Here is a 17,393-nt window from a genome sequence, read left to right as displayed (position 1 = left end):
GGCTGGTGCAGAGACAACAACCTGATCCTGAACATGGACAAAACCAAAGACATCTTTGTCGACTTCAGAAAGAACCAGCCCAGCCACGCTACATTTCTCACCAACAACATGGCTGTGAAGGCGGTCAGCAGCACCATCTTCCTGGGGGTGCGCATCACGGATGATCTCACCTGGTCTGTGAACACCACCTCACTGGTCCAGAGAGAAATCACTGGGACTTCTCTCCCCTCCATTCAGGACATCTCACCCAAGCGCTGCATGTCCCGTGCCAGAAACATTATTAGTGACTCTTCAAACCCCCACCATGGTCTGTTCTGCCTGCTGGCCTCTGGAAGGAGGTTTGGCAGCATTCAGTGCAGAACCACCAGGTTCTGTAACAGCTTTTTCCCCCAGGTCATAAGACCGCTCACCTCTAAATGAGTACAAAATGAGCCACTACTGTTAACTCTTGCTGTTAACCAGGTCACTTTTACTACTGTACTTTACAGTATGTATTTTTTCCTCTGTATACTTTGTATTATAATATATATTTTAATTCTTTGCTGAGCCAAATTGCAATAACATGTGTCTATATCTAAGTCTAAGCCTAAATTAAATTTTAAAAGCACTAAAGAAGGTTATCAAATAAACGTGGTGGATTAAAAAGCAGCCCACAGCATTTAAGTAAAGACGCAAAAAAATGGAAACACTCAAATAAAGTACAGGTACCTCAACATCTTGTGTGCACCACGTAAGTAAATTTGCACTGTTTACCTCACCTACTTGCACTACTTCCACTCTGTACTACCACACTTTTGTACTCCCTCCAGAACCACATTCATTTGACTTATCTCATTTTATTTTGTTTTACCTTATTCTATCATATTGTATTCTATTATTATATGTTACTCGTTCTTACGTTCTATGTATGCACCAATCACTAAGACAAATTCCTAGTAATGTGAAATCTCTTCACTTACATGGCAGTAAAGACAATTCTGATTCTGAAATGTAGTTATTTTCCACCGCTGGTGTTTTACTTTGAAAGGTGTGGCAGGACGCGGCATTGCGTGGGAGTGTCCCGGATTGCCATAGTGAACGCCTTATATGCGGCTTTGCAGTGGAACGGAGCTGAACTGTAGCGTTGAGGCAGACTGAACGGCTCTTCACCTCACCTCTTTATCAGCTCGTAGCCGGTGTTTGTGACCGTGGAGGCCGGAGACATGGCTAACCGTTTCCTGTGCTCGCTGTGTGTGCTGCTGGCGCTGCTGCTGCCTCTGGAAGGTAACGTTCGGGCTTTGTCCTGCACACCTCGGCAAATCCACATGTTCTGCCTTTTGTGCCGCACGTTGATTCAAGGCCGAATAACGGTCTGCCGGCCTGGAAGCAGACGGTAAAACACAGAGCGGTCAGAGGTCTACTAACCACATATTCACTTATACGAATATATTCAGTAAGTTATTACAGATGTACGGGTTTTAGATTTTACTATTGAACCTTGATTCAGTATTTGAGTGTCCCTTTGCTCCCGGTCCAGATGTAGACTAATGCTGATTTTAAGTCGCAGGAAAAGGTCGAGTAATACATGATTCCATGAATGAATGTGTAGTGTTTGCTTTATTCGCTCCACTCTTATCATTTAGAGGTGATGCTTTCGATAGATCAAAGTGATGTGGCGCCACCCACAGAGTCTTCAGTCTGTCTGGGTTACAGCTGCACGCGCCGTGCTCAAAGTGATGTCACTCGCACTGACGATGAAAATGAAAAAGTGAATAAAAGCAAGCAGATTATTTTGTATGTATTACAGTGGCACTTGTCCTTGAACCCCTTTGATCTCCACCGTTCATTAACAGCACCCAGACAAGCAGGTGGACCGTGAACACACCCTCCTACCATTGCATTTGGCTGTCAGAGGCTCACATGATGATCTATGGACAAGGATATGGGCTGACCGAAGAGCTACATAAACTAAAAAACAAAAAGATTGAGCCACCCACTGATCAGCTAGCAAATGCAATGTTGTTAGGTAAATTTTGCAAAAGAATATGCATATTATGTGAATTAATTTGGCTCATAAGGTTTGGTCTCAACATGCTTAGAGGCCCCCGGTTCACCTGTATTTGGGGGGAAAAATAAAAATAAAACACAAATGATGCATCTGTCCCATTGCAATAGCATAAACTACAAGCTACAAGGACCAAAATTCAGATTTTCTTTTTAAAACAAGCACACATCACAACACTGATCTCTTTTTAAAAAATAAATAAATAAATTAAAAAAAATAAAAAATACTAAGCCTTCAGCCGGACGAGTGTCAACACCACAGGACAGTGCTGCAAACAAACACAAGATCAATAACTCCACTGTTATACAGTGCAGACACTCCAAAATCACTACACACATCAGCGGTCTCCTCAAGGTCGTACTACAACAGCTGTTTTAGGAAAATATACTTTTGCATAATTTTGGTCAATTTTTTAATTGTGATTTATCAATAATAATTGATATTTGGTCCTTGTAGCTCGTAGTCTATGCTATTGCAATGGGACAGATGCATCATTTGTGTTTTAGGAACGTTTCGGCTAAGATTTATTGATCCCGGAAGTTCGAATCTGTGAATATCTTTCCAACTTTACCCAAGTCCTGTACTATGCTATTTTGTGAGATACAACATTATGAGATCTTTTAATTTTAATCCAGAAAGCTCAGTGCAGGGGTGTGTTTTTTTTTTTATTTTCAAACTCAGTAATAATTTTGCCTTAATTCTTGGACATCTTTGCCAATGTTTCTGAAGGTCTGGTGGAGCTAATCCACGTAGTGTTGTGTGTCTCAGTAAAAATGGACCCTAGCATGGACTGGAAGCTAAAACAGGAAGGCTCAAGTTGTAAGATTGGAATTTATTGATCCTCAGGGGAAATGTTATAGCCAAACCAGATACAAAACATAAACAAAGAACAAATAACTACAACTACATCATTAAATCAGGATGAGACAGCGAGACACTAGAGGAGAGTAAATAGTAAATGGAAGAAACTACTTAAATGCTTATGTGGTCACCCTTCATAGTTCTTTCTAGAATTTAAATCTTTTTAAAAATGTATTGTTCCAAAGAAAGTAATTTTTTCTCATCTTGGTTGATTACTATTACCTTATATGAGTTTTCACCCTCATACTCTAGACTATACTCGCACAATGATAGTCACAAAAAAACTGGGTGCTCATGGACTAGCAGCTATTAAATCTTCCTGATCTGAAAATTCATAACATGAAGAATGATAATTGACCTTGTCTGAAGGTAACGAGGGTGGGCAACACAGCCAAAAATCTTGAGAATCACAAGATAATGCGAGACTATGTAAGAATCCAGCCCTGACTTGCCCCCAAACCTATCACAATTTATTTTGCACCCGTTTACGTCGTTGAAAGGTTTTCATTATTCAAACCCTGGTTGAAGGTGTGGTCTGTGATTGACACATTTGTCCATCTTGTTTTTCTCTGGCAATTTCGTTTTTGTTTCCACTGTATGATTGTCATTCTTTAATAAATTGAGGGAAATTTTTTGGGTTTTTTTCTACCCTTTCTCGTTCTTCTTGTGCATGAACACAAAGTAATGTAAAGTTAATTTAAAATGTCTGTGTGTTTGTATTTTTATAAATATATCTGTCTCTTACTCACGAAATGGTACTGTATGGTGTGGACTGTAGCAAAGTATATTCATCAATTCATGCTATATTTACTCACAATGCCGATGAAATATCATTTTTAGTAGTTCCATCCCTCAGATATAGTGTTAGAAAGGTAATAAAGTTCTCTAAAGACATTCTATATAGTCATTTGTAGGCAGAACTGAAGGTAAAATTGTAGTTTGAACAATCTGAATGTTGAAATGCACACACACAAACACACACCATGTGAGTGGCAGCTCATAGGGTTAGCTGGGGCCTGTTTGTCACTGCTTTTGTGTCCTTTCTGGTAGAGGATTTCTGCTCTGCAATCCAAACAGCAAACAGAGAGGATTAGTGTATTATGGCCCCGGTTTGGCACCTGGGTGGGCTTTTGTCATACCAGCAGGCCCTGGAAAAGTGATCAATAAATTGTTTGTACCTCTACAAAATATAAGAAGCTTGGCTCACACATATCAGTTTCAGCCTTAAGAAAATCATGCAGCATGTGTGTCAGATTCAGTGTGATGTGTCTTCTTCTTCTGTCTGTCCTCTCTGGACTGTAGTTCTGTCTCAGGGTGACTTGAACCTGGCTGATGCTCTGGATAATGGTGATGCTATCAGTAAACCATGTAAGTACAACAGAAAAACTGCTCACTTGTTCAAGTCTTTTTTGTTTGTTGTTTGGATTTTCTCCTATGTGCTCGTCGGAGGTTCCTCCCACAGTTCAAGGACATCGTGAACTCTATCAGCCCTTTCAGATGTTCAACTCTTTATGTAAATCAGATGGCAATTTAACAAGTTGGTCTTCTGTCTGAATAACCACCTGGGCCGCATAAAAGTCACAATGGTAATTTTCTGTTGGACCTGTAACTTTTATGTAACACTGTGAACATGGCACAAGTCTGAATTGAACACAAGTATTTTAAGGATCCTGCACATCCAACCACACTGGTGGTTTCATTTATTTTGCATTAATAAAATTCTTGTCTGGAGGCCCAAGTAGGGAAGCTACAGGAGTCCTGTTACATCTCATACAAGTAAGGAATAATGCTTGACAATATGTCCATATTCGGGAATTAATGGATATTATCCAGCTTATACCATAGTCATTTACCAAAGAAAAAAAATGAAGACCATTATATTTTCATGTGTTTTGCAATCAAAGCTTTTCAAAAGCTCTAACTCCATTTCCCTGGTAACACTTAAGTGGTTTGACTAACAATTGGAACAGTCATTATCATCCCATAAGTTTCCTAAGCCATGGAAACATTAATTACTCCAGTAAATAGGAGGTAGCTTAGACAATGGGAGATTTTTTTTAGTGTGTTTAGCTCTGGTTCAGCTTGTCGGGGTGGTGGGCGTGATTTGAGAAACCACTGCATCAGAGTACTTCAAATAGCTCCAGCATTCTTGTGGCACTTGTATGTTAATTTCTGAATGAGACATCGACACACATAACCTCTCGATGAGTGAAAATGGACAATTGCACTTAAAATGAGTTATCCAGAATAAGAGATTGTTGAAAGCATGGTTTTATTGTTGTAATTTTATGCCACTGACCTGTATCTGGGTTCAGCCTGTATTTGTTTGACCACGCCCCTTGACCTTTATTTCAGACCAGGCTTTTATTTGCCTAGAAGAAAAATTGTTGTTTAACCAGACAAATAAATTGTTAACTGCAAATATTTGTATGACAGTTAAACATCAGATAAAATGTATTAATCGTGACAGCCCTACAAATGTGCTATCAATCAGATAACTCAATAATGAATATTAAAAAAAAGTTAGTGGTAGTGGTACCACATCACACAGCATATTAGTGGTGTCACAATTTTGATTCTGAATCAAAAGTCAAACAAAATTAGCTTTCAATTTTGATCACTGAAATCAAACGCAGGATCAGTGATCCACCGGACCATTTGCATTTGTCAAATGTTATGTACATTTAAAAATATTAAAATGGTCTCCCATGATGTACTGCTACTGATATCATGAAACGATAACAATAAGTTTTTTTTAAAAAAATCTTCACCCTCTTGAGTGTCCTTTACGGTTGTATGCACAAGAGTATGTCATGCCTCTTCATGACTTCTTCACAGCTGTAAAAACATACTATGGGAGTTCAAATGGTGTACTGTAAAATATCCTATATTCACTTATGAATGACATCAGTTAAAAGAATTATCTTCAAATTATAATATAAATGTAATATAGAATTCATCTTTTCTTTCACAATAGCCACCCCTCCATCAAAGCCAGCAGCACCAGCTGGAGGAGCAGGGGGAGGTAAGAACCACTACTCTGAACTACTAATCTGTGAGGGGAGTCTTTGGAGGCTGCAGTTTGTAAAATATCATAAAATATATTTTTACATTTTTTTTAAGATGAACTGAAAAGACATCTTGACATCTGTCACTGTTGACTAAATCAAGACACGAGACAGTATCAGGCAGATTTTGTTCTAATATGAGCTACTCACTTACCTGTTAATAATTTAACATTGTCGTTTACTGTGTTTAGATTTGACTTTCTGACCTTATTTTCATGTGTAATGCTGCCTTATATTTTGTATGTTCAACTTCAAGGCTTTAGACAAACCTTCTCTATGCACTTATCTGAACTGAATTCAGTGGATCTGTACATTAATTGTACTTGAACACAGTGCTGTCAATGTTCTCCGCAGAGCTTGATTTGGACGATTTCTTTAAATTTGATGGCATGACCACCACCAAAGCCCCACCCAAGATTGTGCCTAAAGTCCCCAGTGGCACGAAGGCCCCAATCAAACCCAAACCTATGTCAGGTGAGAATGCACCTTCTGCTGTGTTAATATCCTGAGGTGTTGAGCACATTTGCAGAGAGCACCAGGACATTGCTAGAAGCAGGCTCATACTACTGTCCCATGACTTGGACTCGAGTAAGATTCAAGTGAATTCGAATCACTTAGAATCCAAGTGAAGAAAACACTTGAAAACCAATGATTTCACTTCAGAGTGTTTGAGCCCTTTGACTTACCCCAAGTCCAAACATTAAGAACTGTGTTTATTACAAAGTGTGCCACAAATCAAGAATTTCTCTTCAGTTCATTAATGCCATGGGTCCCAAATTAACATCTGCTAAGCACCAAACGGGAGTGTATTTTCTGTTTGGTGAGTAAATCTCATGAGGCTTTCTGTCACACTGGCAGGTAAATGCTTGTTCCAAAAATGTCACTTAATAAAAAACTACACTTAGAGTATTTATTGTGTTTTAGTGTAATTTATGGGCGCGATGCTTCTAACCTCTGTTGGAGTTTGGTTTACACAGGAAGCCGGACATTATGGTTCAATTAGGTACACTTTGTAAACTGAAATCTACAACAAAGGGCTTCAAAGTACCCTCAAATGCACCTTCACCAAGTATTTTTAAGAGGAACTGCAATATGCAAAATGCATGGGTCAAAAATTACAAAGAGGTGCAACAACTCACTTCATTCAGCATTTGAAGTTGTGCAAAGTTATGTTGATGACGATGTATTTGGTGAAGGGAAAATTAAGACTTGTTTCAGACTCAAAAGTCAAAGTTTAGGACCTGGGACATGACTTGGGACTTGAGTGCAATGACCTGAGGCTTAATTGTGACTAATGATCAATCAAGTATACCGTTTATGTGGGCACAGATGCCCAAACAATCCAACTTAATAAAATAGTCACACTGACCTTTGTTTCAGACTGGTCAAGAGACAAGTACACAGGTCTGTTTGTGTTGCATTTGATTTAGTTGTTTCAGTTGTTATTACCCTCTCTGTTTACCTACTTTTTCTTAAAAAAAACCTCCTGTGTTTGTTTTTATTTTTGCAATAATGTTGATCACTGACCTTTTGACCTCTACAGCTGGCCATGACTTTGACCTGGCAGATGCCTTGGGTCCCGACAGTGACATTGGTGGCAAGGATAAGAACAAGGGGCAGGGAGGTGCGTGGGAGTGTCTTTTATAGGATTAATGTTTATAGTTAGTTAGTTTGGTAACAATGTAAAATCATCATTGAAAACACATTTTGTAAATCAGATGGCAAGTTTTCCTGTGAAATCAAAGTCACTATATGAGGAATATGAAAATTTCAGAAAAATCAAAAAACACTGTGGTAGACAGTGGTGTATACAGATACTGACACCACAGTCATTATCAGCAACATACACCACAGTACAACTGTTTCATAGTACTTAAAAAAGTCTGAAAAAAGGACTTCTGCAGAAGATGCAAGATTCTCTTCATTTGTTGTGACATTCGTCTACAACTTAAAGAGCCAGGGTGCTTACAGCTCACTGAAAACTGAACTATGTTCAAACTATATTTGAGTAAGTTCTCTGTTGTTGATAGTCATGGAACAACAAAATGACTGTCTTCACTCATTGTTTTCATCTGTCGCTAATCATCCCCTCCCACTCCGCTGATACAGATCTGTCCATTATTGGATTTTATAATAATAATGATAGCAGTAGTAGCAGTAAAAAATAATAATAATAATGTAGAAATATGACAGGTGGTAATAACAGTAGCCCATATCACTGGATAATTTGTTTCTAAGATGTTTAGGGCCCAGCACAACAACTTCAGTTTTGTCTAGAGTTTAGAAGTAGAAAATTGCCAGTCACCCAGATTTTTATGACTTTAAGGCATGTCTGAAGTTTGGTTAGCTGACTGGCTTCATCTGGGTTAACTGATAAATATAACTGTATGTCATCTGCGTAACAATGAAAATGTATGTGTTTCCTAATTATATCACATATAGGGTGATATAGGGTGAATAACTGGTCCGAGCACAAAGCCTTGGGAGACTAACTAACGTTTCTGTTCATGGAGTCTGATGTAAGTAGGTCATTTATGACTTTGACCATCAAGATCAAGAGTAGGCATGTTGTTGATTTAGACGAAGAGATTAATGAGTTGGTGAATGTCAATGGGAGAAAAGCAGTCTCGATAAATATCTGGTGCTACTGCTGTTTCCAAGGCTTTTGTGTTTGACGGTAGGTCAGTACCAGTTGAGGTTAGTAGGTGATGAATTTTGTCTTTCATGAGTAAAAGTTTGTTATTAAACAAGGTCATAAAATTGTTTCTACTGAATGTTACAGGAATATAAGGCTCGATAGCACTATGACTCTCTGCAGTGCTGAAGAGAAGCCTGGGGTTGTTCTTATTTTCTCTGGCACTCTGTGGGTCCCTTCTGAATGATTTTAGACTATCTTGCCGGATCAGGCGAGATTCCTCCAGTTTGGTGGAATGCCATTTACTTTCAAGTTTTTGTGCGTTTTGCTTTAATTTGTGGATATGAGTTATACCATAGTGTTAATATCTTTTGCTTTATTGTTTTCTTTTTTAGAAGGGCAATAGAGTCGAGTGTCATTCTCAGTGAGCTTGCAGCACTGTCAGATAAAAGATCACTTTGAGAGGGACCATAGTTAGCATGATACCCTTACGTCCAGCATCGGAGTGTTTGTAGGAATGGCCTACACTAGATGTTTTGGAAAAAAACCAAAACCCAGGAATGACAAATAAAACTCATTATAGATTCATAATTTTGTTTCCCACAATTCAGCAGCTTCCTTTAAGTTACACTTCATCATTTAGTGGCTTCTTCAACCACAGTGCTGATGATGTCTTTCTCCTTTTTCAGGTGGATTTTCTGACAATGATCTGATTGATGTTAGCAAAGACGACAGCTACAAACCTGACAAAGGCAAAGGTGATGTCTGTCTTTTATCGCAAATCCACGTATAACTCTACGGAATATTTAATCTAGTCGTTATAGAAGAAAACCAACACTGCATTCTGCGTTTCCACAGGTGGACGTGGTGACAGTGATCAGATTAATCAGTATGATGACAACATTGGTGGGTTTTCTCTGTCTGTTTTGTTTGTTCATTTTAAATGCATGTCTGCTTTCCTACCCAAGCTTACTGTGTGTGTGTGTGTGTGTGTGTGTGTGTTATCAGAGACAACAGCAGAGGTTGGCACCATTGCAGGGATTGTTAGTGCAGTTGCCATGGCACTGGTGGGTGCAGTCAGCAGCTACATCTCTTACCAGAAGAAGAAGCTGTGCTTCAGTATACAACGTAAGGCTTTTTTTACATTGCAGTCTTGTGTTTTAGAGAAGTCAGTTATGCATTGTCCTCAACACTGTAAAATGATCAGATTAGTCCCGAATCGGAGTTCAAAACAGAGATAAAAGCAGAGTGAAATTTGGACTTACAGCTATCAGGTTGACACAAACACCTCTCCAAATCAATACAGTGCAGAACTGTCCCCCATCTGGCACAGAGACAGAAACAGAAAAGAATTTCACTTTCAAAACTTCAACAGTTAGTGTCCTCAGTTCCCAAAGACTTACTGTTATTAAAGGAAAATGGTGATGTAATACAGTGGTCCCCTCTGTCACAACTTTTTTGGAATACGTTGTAGACATCAAATTCAGATTGGTGTACAATTACAAAGAACAATGAAATTTATCAGTTTGAACATTAACTGTTTTCTCTTTATATTGTATTTAATCGAATATAGGTACATAATCATTGCATCCTTTTCATATGTTTTTTGCGCAGTTTATCTCATATTTTATGGAATGGAAATATTCGTTGTGTGTTTACTTTCCGTCATTTCATTGTGACAGAGAGCCTAAATGCTGACATGGTGAAAACTGAAAATCCTGAGGCTGTGGTGGCTTCAGAACCACAAGGTAAACACATCTCTACATGTCACTGCACACATCTATTACACACTCTTTTCTGGTCTTCATCTATTACTATAGAAGCCTAAATGTTAAACGGCTTCAAATTCTTGAAAATACAGCAATATATAGTCACTTGATAACTCAGTGGCGAGAGCGACAGGAACTTTGATTCCTAGATGATGGTGATCTGTGAGAGAGAACAATTAAATCAGCTATATTTTGATGACAGTGTTTGTGAGTGTGTGTCTGAGTGATACAGACAAGAGGAAGGCCATGTCTTAAATAATTTTGAATGAACTCAGAACTTAATTCTTGTCGATGTGTTTTCATGCATAATGCACTGTTTATCTAACAGAAGTTAACTTAAAAGACTAAGTCACAGTTTTGTAAAGGTCTGCCTTGAAACAAGGTTTCAAATTCTATAATTCTTTCTCCTGTTCTTGCTGGTCATGAATAGATAACGTGCTTTTTGTGTTAGCGATGGGGACAAAGTCCACAGTTCTTGTTCTGTACATAAACATACTAAAGTTAACTTTTGACTTTAGGCTTCATGAGTCTGAGTTAGACCAGTCATGTGGATAATTTTCAGAGTTTTCCAAAGTTTTTTTTTTATATCTGGTATCCCTTTTGTGTAAAAAATTAATTTAATGATAAATAAAACTAGGTAGCCTGTGGCTGCGATGCAACTGCAATCTTTTGTAGTGGTGCCTGTAATATTTGTTCTTAAGATGTAGTGAAGATCACATAACATGTTTAAGGTACATTTCAGTCAGAAATGTTCATCACTTGTATCTTACGAAACATTAAGAGGACTTATTTATGTCTACTCTCATCTGTTATAGCTAATAGAGAAGATGTGTGAATAAATCACCACCTGTTTTTCATTTTTCCTCCACAGTCCAACAAACTCTCCTGGAGCCACCCAATGCTGAACCTCCCACTGAAGAAAATGCTGTGTAACACACACACACACACACAAAGATCACCTAGTGACACTCTTTCCTAAACACCCCCACCCACTTAACCCACCCCCCCACCCCTGCACACACAAACACACGCACACAAACAGTCATGCTATAGGATAGATTGTCTATTGTGTAGCATGTCCTTATTGATGCTGCGGCTCTGTGCTGCAAAGGTTGGGATTTGCGGTCCTTTTATACTAAATGTGAACTTGGATTTCTTTTATCGTCAGCTGTAAACACGTTCGATAGTGTATCGAACCTCGCCAAATGTATGCATATGTTGTAGCTTATTGTTTACTGTTGAATGCCACTAACAATGTTGGTTTACAGTTAACCAGCCCTGAGCATGTAGTCTGGGATTTCCCTGCAATGAGCCTGGGGCTTTAGTTTGCTGAGCTCCAGATACACAGTGAAGTTGGAATACTGGAAAAATGTGCTAAAAGCAGTTAATCATATTATACATATGTTAGAAAAAGAAACCCCTTGGGCATGTACTGGTGTGTGCATCAAACTGCTTGTAGTTCACAGGGTTGATTGATTGAATTTTGGGACGCTGATGAGTCAGTGGCTTGCAGCATGGTCCTAAAACAGAGCCTGATAATGGCAAAGATGGTCATAGGTCTACACAGAGAATTGGGGAATTTTTTCAGGTGATGAACTTTGAGGTGAACAAAAGAGCGCTGTGTGACATGCCCGGTGTATTTTTTTTTTTCTTTTTTAAATGAATGAAAGTCTCATTGCACGTCATTTCCTGACTTTAAAGATAGGTAAAATAGAATACAACAGTTCTGCTTTCATAAAACAAAATATGTGCCGAAAACACTGACCGTATGTAAAGATAGAAGACATAAGAGCTCCCCAAAAGTGAAGCCAAAACACCTTGCCAACACCCTGCCCTTCCTGCAAAGTACATCTCAAATAATAAAATAATTTTAAGAACTTTTTATTCATACTAACATATGTTTAGGTGTTAATTTTTCTGATACATTTGTTTTTGATTAGTTATTTGATGCTATAAAATGTTAAGATTTTGGCTTCAGTTTTGTACAGCGTAAAGGAAGTGGAGACACGTCGTCCATCTTTATGTATGTCAGTGGTTGGAAATCATTGATGTTACTTTTGTTGATGCAGAATGGTAAAATGAGATCTAAAATGGGACTACACTTCATAATCCATAATTTGGAGGTGTGTCTTTGCTCTTCAGAGATGTGGAAAGAGTAAATGAAGAACATTTAAAAATATTCTCCAGAATTGTATTCAAAGCCTTGTAGCAACCGCTTATGCAATCACTTGTAGTGTGTTAAAAATGCCTAAATGGTCAGAAAAAATTAATGTAATGTTACTTTATAAGGGAAGTAACACTCTTTGATGATGTTGTCTAACAATAGATGACATTTTATCATTTATTTATTATATTATTTAAGTGAATTTATTTTCAGTTTATTGTACTATCATTATGATTGCATAATCAGTGACTAATATAATCAATGATCATTTTGATCAAGTTTTCCAATAGGCTTTATTACATTTTGACCCACTTGGTACATGTATTGTCCTTTAATGTGCTCCATTATTAAGTTTACTAGTGCTTGAGGTACATACTGGTGAATATACTGTACATGGAACTAGAGGTAACTACCTGTTACATCATGTGACAGTTACATAATTAGTTGCTATATGCTACTCCATCTACACCCTCCTCATTTTGTCTACCTTAATGTACAAAGTTGCCTTATGCAGATTTGAATCTTTTTGCATTGAGCAAAAATAAGGCTTCTAAACATTTCTGTCTACTTAACACCTGTGAATTTTTATAGTGTGAATAGCCTAATATTTAAAAAATCAGTTTTTTAAGTAGCCTTTAATGACAATGCCTAATAATGGAAGCTGGTTTTCCAAAGTGTTGATGGAATAACTGTGATGAGAACAGGTGTCAGTGAACCTTACATTAGCCTCTTGAGTGACTGATAAAAGCTAAAAGATTGTATGAAGAAAAAGAAATACAAATCAAAGTTTAGCCCTGTAATGTTTAGAGATCAGGGAACATAGCGTTTCAATTGGGAAACGCCACCACATTTGATGTAGTATAAAAATGATACCAGTTAAATCGGTTCACTGCAGTTAGGGTTTCGAAAAGTACAGTGTGTACTTTTTCTTCTCAATTTGTTCAAAAGGAATCTTATTTAGCGGTAAGCAAGTTGAAAAAGGTTATCTCAGCACTTCTGGAGACAAACAAGCTGTGAAGACGTTCACGGACAGGCAGAAAAATTGTAAAATGTAACTTTTGTTGAAGATACACTTGCTACATACAAGCTAATATTGTTTGTAATATGTTTTGTGTTTGTGTTAGCATTGAGGCGCCAGGAGAACTGACTACATCTTTACCCCAGGGTGGCCATTTTGAATTTCCATCATTGTGAGAAATTCTACTTGGAGGATTATCTTGCGTGCTGAAGTAATGCTAGTTTCATACTGATACAGACTGGTATAGATACCGAACAGATTTTAGACAGTAGGCCCTACGTTGGCCCAAGCGTTTTTTAAACATTTAGCGTTTTAACATTTAAAGGTATCCTGGATGGTTTTCATGTTAACAAACTTATAGTTTTTCTTACCAAAATGTAATATCTGTTCACAAAGCTGTGTGGCTGTTTATATTTAGGTTTGTTAGCTATAGTTATACCGTTAGCAGGAATGTGTAGCGCATGGCCTGCATGCACGAGATACTGCCAGAACACTCTCTTAACAACATTGCTCCATTGCATTGCTGCAGTAAAAAACAAAAAAAAAACACAGGGTAGCCTTAATTTGATTACTCTCCTAATAATAGCTAGCTTTAGTCCATATTTGGTCCAGATATTTTTGGTGTAGGATCTGAGAAATCAGTGATTTGTTACAGTTATTAAACTTAATGTCTCGGTACGTAAAACCAAAAGTGTTGTGAATGGTGGCGCTAGAAGGCGGACTTGAAGGCTGCTGTTCTCCACGTGGGAAAAGGTAGCCTTGAAGGCTTTCTACCAGAAGAAGACTTTCTGGCAGAAAGTACGTAGTATATAGACTGGCAGTCAGAGAGGCTAGCATAGACAGTACACAGAGCTTTCAGCAAAAATGCTTTTTTTTTTTTTTTAGTTTTAGTTTCAGGTACCAAAAATACTTGGTTACGTTTAGAAAAGCACCATAATTTTGAATAAAAATAGACACTTTTGCGATGTTTGACACGTATTATAAAGACCTTTCTAGAAGAAAGGCTTCGAGGCTAACTTCTCCCATGTGCAAAGCCTTCTTTTTGCTTCTTTCCATTGACAGCCACTGCATAAAGTTAATTGACAGATGTCAGATGACAGATTTTTGTAAGGTTACGCAGCTACCTACCTTGATTCCACCTACACAAACACTTTAATCACTGCAAGGTTTTGCTTTGCTGTTCTACATCCCCTACAGCTCAGCCTTTGGTAGACTTCAAAATGGCCACCAAATAGAACAAGATTTACTCGAGTTGAAAAAAGTGAAGCGTTTGTAAAAGATGAAAAGATGTCAGATGTGTGTTTGAATGAGTGGGCCAACAATGGTTGAGATGATATGCATTTAAAAAAAAACTCTGCTTTGGCTGTGTAGATGAGGTTAGCAGTAGTATTTAGCTTTAGGATTCTGAATAGTGTCATGACATTGCTTTTGGAAAGTTGTGGTGGTTGTACATATTACTGTGAGCAGTTTTATGTTTGTACTATTAGCAGTTTGGAAGAGCATAATTATGCTTTATATGAAACTATACTCTTTAGCGTGTGTGTGTGTGTGTGTGTGTTTACTCTCTTCACTTGCTCTTTTTACACTTTGTAGCAGACTTAACCTTTCTTATTAACTTAGCTAAACTTTTTGTAGATAGTTACTGCTTCCTGCTGAGTGAGTCCGTTCTGGACTGCCACTGTTTTCCTAAAGCTTTTATCTGGGAGACTTGGGCTGAATCTGAAATCACTCACTGTTTTCTATACGGCCTGATGCTGAGTCTGTCTGTTGTTTTAATGCACTGCTCAAAGCGAGATTTAATGGACGATTCCACAATGTGACACAGACCATAGTGATCAATGCCACGTTCACATCAGTTGTGATGGAAGGCAGTGATGGTTAAAATATGCTGTCCATATAGCTCTGTGTATTTTTAGCTTGAATGATGGACTTTGGCTGATGTGAGGCATTTTGGTTTGCTTTTTTCAGCCACTTCTGCATTTTCAGGTTTGATATTTCTGAGTTTTTTGGAAAAGTGTTCCCCAATGGCAATTATGACTTGGGCCCTTCATGTGGTACATAATGCCAACCAGATAACCAAGGTTTTTTTTTATTGACATAGCAAGAAGAAAGGAGATAGGTTAAAGAAAATGTGCATAAATATAGCACAAGCAATGACTGGTAACCAACCACGATCTTGCATTGTTAATGACTTGAGTAGTGTCTGATTGGTTAGTCTGTATCTACACTGAGGGGAATAGGTGAGGGACTTTGCATTTTGTGGAGTTGGAACTCTCTTGTTGTCTCATGTCATTTTAGATACTTAGGGAGTATGTGTTGTATGAGTTCTAAATAGTGTTGGTGGCCTTGTAAAACAAGTCGGTTATATATCTGACAGGATATAGCACAATCCCTACATGAATACCACATCCTGGTCCAACCTGCTTCTACCCACAATCCCTCTGTTTCGCTTTTTCCGTAAAAGTTCTTAAACAATGCAGCAGCTAGTCAGTCTTCTGAGTACAACACGGTGATCAGTATTGTAACAAACTAAAGGGCAACTGTATGTTGGTCAGTGGGTCAGAACAGGACATCTGTATCTAGATCCACTGATGTCAGTTGAAAACCTGTGCTTTCTAGAAGACTTTAACCATCAGAAAAACATATTATAAGGAAAACTAAGCAATGACTCTGGCAACAGAATAAATAAAATACAAATTCAAGGGTTTTTTTTTTTAGCAATGTGTAGTCTTGGCAACCACTACTAAGCAGAAGAGACTTAAGTCAAAATGATCATAGTTTGGGCACTTTTACATTTTTTAACATGGTTTTGAGCTGCTTTTTGAACTTGTGTCCGGTGTGTTCAGGGACTGGTGATGGTGACGAGTGGTTAGAGTAAAAAACTGTTTAACTGATCTGCTTCACCTTATAAGAGTCATGCATGGATGACCTTTCTGTCCTGCCAGCTGTAATTCAAATGGTGCTTCTCTCTTTGCCTTAGACTCTGCTCTGTCCCACAGGGATACACCAGAGTATTCATCTAACACCCCATAGACAGCAGCTCCTACAGTATATAGCTCCTTTGCTGTGGTCACCTTGGATGTGGTGGGAGGGGGGAATGGTTACAGCGACCGGAGGACTGAAAGGTTTGGGTGTCTCATCAAGCTCAGGCTGCTGAGAGTTGAACCTGACACAAATCAAACACAAAATAACAAACCCTTCTGTTTACTGAATGTATCGATTATCTAGCAAAAAGCCTTTGGCATGTAGCAAAAATACAAATTCACCAAAGATGTAGCATTGATTGAGATGAACTTTACCTTTATGTATTAATTGAATTTGCTGTTTGTTTTGAAATATTAATGCAAAGAAAAGGACTGAATCAGGCCTTAAATCTGAATGTTACACAGATGTCTTTGCGATCTCGAGTGCGCCATCTGGATTTGTTTTGTGGTTAGATGAAGAGTGAGTAGAGTTTGTATGTTTTTTTTACATCCCTGAAAGGACAGTATGGATGGACCTGATATGTTACAAACAACATGTAGTCAATTGTTCAGTGCTCACTTGGATACACAATGCCTCAATGGTACTGTGGGTGTTGATACTCGTTTCAGATTCAGCGTAGACATCCCACACTGTTGTTTACAACTGGTTACCAGACTGTACAGAAAAAACAGTTGGGTGGACATGATATGACATCAGTACAACATAAAGCTGCTACAGTCCTGCAACAAGCGACCATTAGACTAACATGGGGGGACAGCTGGAATGTCTAGCCAAAGCCAGAGCAATAAAGGTCTAGCAGTGGTGTCACTAGATGGGATTTAGGGCCATATAGGTCTGTAGAGGGGGGTA

At 38.3% G+C, this 17,393-nt stretch overlaps 1 protein-coding gene and 1 long non-coding RNA gene across 3 annotated transcripts; one reads left to right on the top strand and one right to left on the bottom strand.

Annotated features, from left to right (window-relative positions):
* Positions 1–1,124: 1,124 nt before the first annotated feature.
* cd99l2 (CD99 molecule-like 2) lies at positions 1,125–14,435 on the top strand. 2 transcript variants are annotated; one of them, XM_046381330.1, is made up of 10 exons: positions 1,182–1,263; positions 4,208–4,273; positions 5,883–5,930; positions 6,328–6,447; positions 7,517–7,597; positions 9,298–9,366; positions 9,467–9,514; positions 9,617–9,736; positions 10,291–10,356; positions 11,249–14,435. In XM_046381330.1, exons 1-10 carry the CDS (start codon positions 1,203–1,205, stop codon positions 11,308–11,310), a joined length of 741 nt encoding a protein of 246 aa, XP_046237286.1. In that variant the 5' UTR covers positions 1,182–1,202; the 3' UTR covers positions 11,311–14,435. The 2 variants fall into 2 exon arrangements, with proteins under 2 accessions (XP_046237285.1, XP_046237286.1); XM_046381329.1 differs by lacking the exon at positions 7,517–7,597 and having other exon boundaries at positions 1,125–1,263.
* On the bottom strand, positions 1,200–5,562 carry LOC124054880. Its single transcript, XR_006842496.1, has 3 exons — positions 5,205–5,562; positions 3,888–3,967; positions 1,200–1,359 (listed from the first exon to the last, which is right to left on the bottom strand). It is a non-coding gene; the product is annotated as an uncharacterized LOC124054880 (long non-coding RNA).
* Positions 14,436–17,393: the final 2,958 nt, after the last annotated feature.

The sequence above is a fragment of the Scatophagus argus genome, chromosome 23, assembly GCF_020382885.2.
Source record: "Scatophagus argus isolate fScaArg1 chromosome 23, fScaArg1.pri, whole genome shotgun sequence".
Lineage (NCBI taxonomy): Eukaryota > Metazoa > Chordata > Actinopteri > Scatophagidae > Scatophagus > Scatophagus argus.
This window is presented reverse-complemented; position numbering and strand designations above follow the sequence as displayed.